General features: G+C 50.4%; 1 protein-coding gene across 1 annotated transcript in view; it reads left to right on the plus strand.

Moving 5' to 3' along the window:
• The window catches only part of dlg1b (discs large MAGUK scaffold protein 1b), a 73,544-nt gene that overhangs the window by 63,130 nt on the left and 2,095 nt on the right, over nucleotides 1-8,319 (plus strand). The window contains exons 18-24 of the mRNA XM_027291530.1: nucleotides 497-575; nucleotides 2,068-2,167; nucleotides 4,590-4,631; nucleotides 5,452-5,502; nucleotides 5,582-5,683; nucleotides 5,770-5,942; nucleotides 6,296-6,405. Of these exons, the coding sequence (XP_027147331.1) occupies nucleotides 497-575; nucleotides 2,068-2,167; nucleotides 4,590-4,631; nucleotides 5,452-5,502; nucleotides 5,582-5,683; nucleotides 5,770-5,942; nucleotides 6,296-6,405 (657 nt within the window). The remainder of the gene's footprint in view (nucleotides 1-496; nucleotides 576-2,067; nucleotides 2,168-4,589; nucleotides 4,632-5,451; nucleotides 5,503-5,581; nucleotides 5,684-5,769; nucleotides 5,943-6,295; nucleotides 6,406-8,319) is intronic.

Raw genomic sequence — 8,319 nt, forward strand, 5'->3', positions numbered from 1 at the left:
CACACACACACACCTCACATCACACACACACACACCTCACATCACACACCTCACATCACACACACACACACACACACACACTAACCTGTCCAGTCACAGTTTAATATTTAAGGCTCCACAGGATCAACGGTTTACATGACAACAAGAGCCTTGAACGTGTCCTCTGACCTCTGTGTGTCCTCTGACCTCTGTGTGTCCTCTGACCTCGTGTCCTTTGACCTCTGTGTGACCTCTGTGTGTCCTCTGTGTGACCTCTGTGTGACCTCTGTGTGTCCTCTGACCTCTGTGTGTCCTCTGTGTGACCTCTGACCTCTGTGTGACCTCTGTGTGTCCTCTGACCTCTGTGTGTCCTCTGACCTCTGTGTGTCCTCTGACCTCTGTGTGTCCTCTGTGTGTCCTCTGTGTGTCCTCTGACCTCGTGTCCTCTGTGTCCTCTGACCTCGTGTCCTCTGACCTCGTGTCCTCTGTGTGTCCTCTGACCTCGTGTCCTCTGACCTTGTGTCTTCAGGGTTGAGAAGAAGGAGAGAGCGAGATTAAAGACGGTGAAGTTTAACGCTAAGTCTCGGGACAGAGGGGTGAGTGTTTGCTTCCTGTTTCTGACCCAGGTGAACTCCCATGATGCTTTGTGTGAAGTCTGTCAAAAACATTTCAGGTGAGCGACAGGGCGATGTGTTTCATCAGTCGCGGACACGTGATCTGTGACAGCGCGTGGCTTGGATCTGATCTGATGTCAGTTTTAGCTCACCTGGTGAAAGTCTGCAGTTTGTTACAACAAGCAGAGCTCGTGCTGTAACTCACACAGGGCATCATGGGACATGTAGTTTTTGTTCTGATTCAGATTTGTCTTTAAAGCAGCCTGATGTGTTTGCATGTTTTTAGAGTTTGTTCATGTCAAGACTCCACCTGTCAGACTGTGGAGATGAACTCCACCTACTAATGAGTGACTAATGTTGAAAAGCAGCTCCACTCTTTAACAGCATGTTGTTGATCTTCTTGACGTCTCAGCAGCCGAACTGCAGCAGCGCCTCCCCAGCACCTTTTTTTAAACCGTGTGTCGCTTTAACACGCGTTGCCAAAACGCCCAGCGCCGCCCGCCAACCCGCCCGCCCTCTAACACACCAGACTGAAGGGTGGAGAAAAGAAACCCACCATGCATGAGCCTTCCCTCCCACCTCATTCAAGAGAAACGCTTGACATTGATGTCTGACTGTCTGCTGCTCACACAAACCTCCCTCCTCCTCCTCACCACTCACCTGTCTCACCTGTCTCACCCCCTCCTCTGTCCTGCTGGATAACAGATCATTTACATCAAGAAAGACTCGACATGAAACATCAGCCTGAGATGATCAGTCAGTCTTTGACTTTGAGGCTGGTTTTTAACACTGCATCCATGTTTTGTCAAATATTTTCTGATTGGTCGAATCTTTACAGATTTGTACCTAAAACCTGCAGAAAGAAGCAGTCTGAACTGAGCTGGATGTTTACTGCTTGCTCTGATTTGATCCTCACATGAAGGTTTTTACTGGACCGTTTCACAGACGGTGAATCTGAGTCAGGGCTTGTGAACGTCGTCACAGCTGATCTGAAACCAGTGGAACGTCCCCCCTCAGCTTGTTTCTCTGCATGTTTCGTCTGCATGTTCACTCCCTCCTCATCCTGCGTTTGTCTGACACCTGCTGCCTTCACTGTCCCCGTGTAACGCCGACAGGTCCACATCACTCAGAGCGGCGAGCACTGCTCGGCTCAGTTTCTATGCAGATGATACCAAAATGTTCAGTAGATGTCTGATTCTGTGGTTTGGACTGGTTACATCTCATGCTGTTAGCTTTTAAATAAAGGTGTCCACAGAATGATAGAGACATCAGAGACATCAGAGGTGTGTATGTCTGTCTTAGTGGAGCTGTATTTAAATCGTGCTGTTAGCCGGTAGCCACAGACTCAGACAAAGCGTCTCATTCTGTCCAAACCGACATCAGACTTCCCTCCATCTCCCCTTCTTCCTCCTCTTGTTTTTTATTCCATCACCCCCTCCTCTCCTCCTCTTCCTCCTCTCCTCCTCCTCCTCAGCAGTCTCTCAATGACAAGCGTAAAAAGAACCTCTTTTCCCGAAAGTTTCCGTTCTACAAGAGCAAAGAGGCGAGCGAGCAGGAGACCAGCGACGTCGACCGTAAGTACCACCAACCGGCGCGGCGGGGCGAGGCCGTCTGTCTGAGAGACGATTGGTCAGGTGACAGGAAGAGAGGCCAGCTGGAGGCGGCGCTGCTGCAAAAGGCGCATTGGTTGCCACGGCAACAGGGCCCGGCTTAAAATAATGTAGTGAACCGACCAAAACCTGGTTCAGATATTCACAGTCGACCCCCCAGCAGACGTTTCAGCTGTGACGGCTGAATATTCGGACTCCTCCTCCTCGGAGCCAAAGTGGCCGCCCTGTAGCCGCGGTGACCGGCTGCGTTCCCTCTGCTCTCTCTCTGTCGCTGTCGCTCAGTAACTTTGTTTCTTTGTGGTTGTTTTCTCCTCGTTGTTCACTCGGCTCTGCTGACCTCAGGACAACAGTGACGACATGCTATCCAAAGGCCACAGTAAGTCTGTCCCTCCAAACACCAACACCATCAACACCAACAACACCATCACCTCCACCAACAACAACAACATCAACAACAACACCAACAAAATCAACACCAACACCACCAACAACAACATCAACAACATCAATACCACCAACAACAACACCAACAACATCAACACCAACACCACCAACAACACCAACAACATCACCAACAACACCAACACCATCACCTCCACCATCAACACCAACACCACCATCAACAACAACATCAACAACAACACCATCAACATCATCAACATAACCATCATCAACACCAATACCACCATCAACACCACCAACAACATCAACATCAACAACACCAACACCATCAACACCACCATCAACAACAACACCAACAACATCATCAACATAACCATCATCAACACCAATACCACCATCAACACCAACATCACCTCCATCAGCACCACCAACATCAACACCACCAACACCATGATCCACACCAACATCAGCACCACCACTACCATTGTCCTCCTCCTCCTCCTCCTCCTCCTCCTCCTCCTCCTTCTTCTTCTTCTTCTTCTTCTTCTTCTTCTTCTTCTTCTTCTTCTTCTTCTTCTTCTTCTTCCTCCTCCTTCCTTTTCCTCCTCCTCTTCCTTCTCCTCCTCTTCTTCTCCCTGCTCCTCCTTCTCCTCCTCTTCCTCCACCTTCTCCCTCCTCCACCTTCTCCCTCCTCCTTCTTCCTCCTCCTTCCTCCTTCCTTTTCCTCCTCCTTGTCCCTCCTCCTCTTCCTTCTCCTCCTCTTCTTCTTCCTCTTCTCCCTCCTCCTCCTTCTCCTCCTCTTCCTCCACCTTCTCCCTCCTCCACCTTCTCCCTCCTCCTCCTCCTCCTTCTCCTCCTCTTCTCCCTCCTCCTCCGGCTGTCGAGGATCCTCCAGACCGGACCTTCTCCATCTTTTCACGTTCTGTCACAGCAGATTCACACATTGGTCACTTGTCACTCGTCTACCTGTCACTGCTCAGGTGAACTGTCACACCTGGATCGTTCTGGACCTTCATGGAGGTTTAACTGAGTTTTCTCTCACTGATCAGCGACGTGCTGAGGTTTGAGTGATTGATCATTGATGGATGAAAAAAATGCTGATCCTTTGTTACTGTCTTTTATTTTGTAGGAATCATTTCTGCTGGTTTATTTTTGAGTGTTGACAAAGTTTCTCTTCATGCATCAATATTGAAAAAAGTTTAAATGAGTTCCAGCGTCAGAACATTCTGCTGAAAATCAAAGAAACCAACGAAGAAGAACTTTAAAGAACATTTCATGTTTATTTGGTGACGTCATCATTTTACATGATTCTGTTTTTTGAAGCTCGTCGTTTGTTACGTTTCTTTTTCTCAGCGTCTGTTGATCTTCAAACTATTATGCAGGTTTTTTTTGTTTGAAATGAAAAATTTCCATCTCAAGTTCTCAGAGTCGTTTTTAAACGTCCTGAAACAAACGAAGATTCAGATTATTCACACAATCTAGTTTGATCTTAAATCAGCGTCTCGTTGATTCCAGATCCTGACGAGGTGACGCCTGAGGAGTCTCAGCTGAAAACAGTTTATTAATCAGATCTGCTGATCATTAAAGAGTTCAGACATCCGAGTCGTCTCCAGATGTTCGTTAAGTTAGAACATGTTTAACATTTCTTTGAATTATCATTTTAGTATTATTAAATCAAATTTCAATATTTTGGTTTGAATGAAAAGTTGATTGACACAATAAACTGATGATGTCATCAGCAGATTCAAACAGACTGCTGGTCTCTGATTGGTTTCCTGAGGTTTGTTGCGTTGGCGTGATTCGAACACGTCAAACCTGCTTTATGTTTTTTTATCGCGGCGCTCGCCGTGGCGTGTAACGTCCCGTCTGTCTGTTGAACTGTACATGAGAACATTGTGTTGCTGTTGACCTCTGGTCTTCTGGGCGCAAAGCATTCTGGGAAAGCGATGCTCCCGGCTGACGCTGTGTTTTGTTGTGATTCCAGAACACGTGACCTCTAACGCCAGCGATAGTGAAAGTAGCTACCGTAAGTGTGACACTGCCTGCCGCTTCACCCGATGACTGACAGGAAACACTAACCGCTAACTCGCACAGGCTGCTGATTGGCCAATGACAGCATGACATCACACACACACAGTTTACCCACGCTAACGTCCCTGAACGCTGCCTGACGGGCTGTTTGCATTGCAGCTGCTGCATGAAGAGAGTGTGTGTGTGTGTGTGTGTGTGTGTGTGTGTGTGCTGAATATTAATATTAAAGCCCTCGCCTGTAGACACTCACACACACCTGCTGACCTCCACTAGAGGTCAGCAGAGCTTCATGAGGACGTAAACAGTCGGTGTGTATCTCAGTGTCACTGACTCAAACTAAAGGAAAGTTTCTCTGTAAAGTTTCAGGTGTGAAGTGAAATAAATGTGACAGGATGAAGACTCAGTGAAGACCTGGAGAAGATGAAGTTAATGTTATAACTTAGGACATGTTCAACAAACTGAATATTAAATGAAAGATTCAGAAATACCAAGTCAGTTTACTCAGAGGAAAGTCACAGCTCATAGTGTATTCATCACTATTCTAAAAGATCAGTTTTCAATCTGAATGTTTCCTGAATGTTTCCTGAACGTTTGTCCCTTTAATTCTCACTGAGCGTTCGTTATCCGTCTTCCCGCCTTCCTGCTCGACCCGAGCCGAGTCCAGACTCTGAATCAGATTGTAACACTGAGTGATGAACTCAGCCTTCATCCCTCCATTAACATCTGTGTTTAACACCCTCCTCCTCCTCCTCCTCCTCCTCCTCCCCATCTCCCTACTCCTCCTCCTCCTCCTCCTAACTGTCCTGTGTTTGCAGGTGGACAGGAGGAGTACGTTCTGTCGTATGAACCCGTCGTCCAGCAGGAAGGTGAGATTCGAGCTCTCTGATGTTTGTCTCTTTGTTTAGGAGTTTGTTCTGATCACTTCGTGTTCCCGTCCTCTGACAGTGAACTACACCCGGCCCGTCATCATCCTCGGCCCCATGAAGGATCGGATCAACGACGACCTGATCTCCGAGTTCCCCGACAAATTTGGATCCTGCGTCCCTCGTAAGTCGTCGCCGGCGTGCGACCTGACGGGTCACGTTCTCGCTCACCCGTCAGCTGATGAAAGTTTTCCCTCCTCTCTCTCTCAGATACGACCCGGCCGAAGCGAGACTACGAGGTGGACGGCAGAGACTATCACTTTGTGGTGTCCAGAGAACAGATGGAGAAGGACATCCAGGACCACAGGTTCATCGAGGCGGGACAGTACAACAACCACCTGTACGGAACCAGCGTCCAGTCGGTCCGAGAGGTGGCTGAGAAGGTACCGGCACCACAGGAAGCATTTCTGTTCCCACCACAGAAGAAGAAACTGAACATGAACAGAGTTCTGTTTGGGTCACCTCAGAGACGTTTGAATTTCTCGTTAAGTCGACAGAACTTTTTAACATCTGCAGAAATATGACGTGAACTATTCGTGAAGATTCAGAAACAGAGAGGGAGACCGGGACGACGTGTTTGGACCAGAACCAGAGTATTTGTTAGTCACTGAGTTTGTGCTCGACCAATCAGAACACAGTGATCTGGGTTTTAAAAAGTCTGATGAACTCTGTTTTTCTTTCAGTGATGTCATGATGACGTCATCTGAACACGCCGTTCTTCTTCTGTTGTTTTCAGGGTAAACACTGCATCCTGGACGTGTCGGGGAACGCCATCAAGAGACTCCAGCTGGCTCAGCTTCACCCCATCGCCATTTTCATCAAACCCAAATCTGTGGAGAACATCATGTGAGTCCGACAGGAAGCCGCCGACACGCTGACAGCTGATGACATCACACAGACGTCACGATGTCTGATGTCGTCGTGACGTCGGTCTGATGTCGTCGTGACGTCGGTCTGATGTCGTCGTGACGCCGGTCTGATGTCGTCGTGACGTCGGTCTGATGTCGTCGTGACGTCGGTCTGATGTCGTCGTGACGTCGGTCTGATGTCGTCGTGACGGGGGGGGGGGGGGGGGGGGGGGGGGGGGGGGGTGGGTTGCGGGGTGGGGGGGTGAGGCTCTGCCGTCGCGGGTCGACCCTTTTCAAACCTAACCGAGTGACTCTACGACCGGACGCGGTGTGAGCAGGACGCGGCTCCCCCCCCTCATAACTTCTCCTTGGCCTGGTCCGCTGCCGACTCCACGCCTCTGCTTCCTCGTGCTCGGCTTCACCCTGATCGGTATCTCCCCAGCGTGTCGCCCTGCCCGCTGGCTGCATGCGCTCTCACGCTCCATCTTCTGTGTCGCGTGTCGTAAGTGTCGCCCCCAGCCCCCAGCCCCGGACCAGACCAGAAGGTTCTGTCTGAGCTCCGGTTCTGAGTTTGGTGCTCTCACCTGTGAAATGCTCGGTAACTCCTGCTCCAGTTTTTGGTGCTCTGTCGAAGGTTTTCCTGCCCTGCTCCTCCGTCAGACGCTTGTTCATCTCCCTGCAGGACAGAGATGACATCATGATGACATCACACGCAACGTCACGATGACCACAGAACGACGTCACGACCGACAGAGACCGACGTCACGACGACATCAGACCGACGTCACGATGACAGACCGCGTCACGACACACAGAACCGACTCACGACTGAACAGAACCGGACGTCAACGGACCGACATCAGACGAACCGACGTCCACGACGACATAAGACACCGCGTCACATGACAGACAGACGTCACGACGACAGACAGACGTCACGACGTCAGAGCAGACCGACGATCACGAAACCGACATCAGACCGACGTCACGATGGACAGACAGACGTCACGACGACAGACAGACGTCACGACGACATCAGACACGTCACAAGACGACAGAGTCAAGACGACAGACAGACCGCCACACGAGACAGACGACCGACGCAGAACAGACTCAGAACGACACGAATCAACCGAGTCACGACGACATCAGACAGAACGCGTCACGATGACAGACCGCGTCACGACGACATCAGACCGGCGTCACGACGACATCAGACCGACGTCACGATGACAGACAGACGTCACGACGACAGAGCAGACGTCACGACGACATCAGACGACGTCACGATGACAGACAGACGGCACGACGACAGACAGACGTCACGACGACGACAGACGTCAACGACGACAGACAACGCCACGACGACATCAGACGACGTCACGATGACATCAGACCGACGTCACGATGACAACCGCGACGTCACGACGACATCAGACGGCGTCACACGACGACATCAGACCGACGTCAAGATGACAAGAACCGACGTCACGACACAGACAGACGGTCCAGACGACATCAGACCGACGTCACGGACGACAGACACACGACAGTCAAACGACTACATCAGACCGACGTCACGATGAAAGACCATACGATCACGACGACAACTCAGACCAGACCCGCGTCACACGACGACATCAGACCGACGTCACGATGACAGACAGACGTCACGACGACAGACGAACCGACGATCACGAAGACAGACAGACGACACGATCAGACCGAAAGACAGACCGTCACGACGACAGAGAGACAGAGAACAGAGACAGACCACGTCACGACGACAGACCAGACGTCACGGACGACAGTCAGACCGACGTCCACGATGACAGGACCGGCGTCACACGACATCAGAACCGACGTCACGATGACAACCAGACGTCACGACACATCAGACAAGACTTCAACG

This window comes from Larimichthys crocea, chromosome II, assembly GCF_000972845.2.
Source record: "Larimichthys crocea isolate SSNF chromosome II, L_crocea_2.0, whole genome shotgun sequence".
Lineage (NCBI taxonomy): Eukaryota > Metazoa > Chordata > Actinopteri > Sciaenidae > Larimichthys > Larimichthys crocea.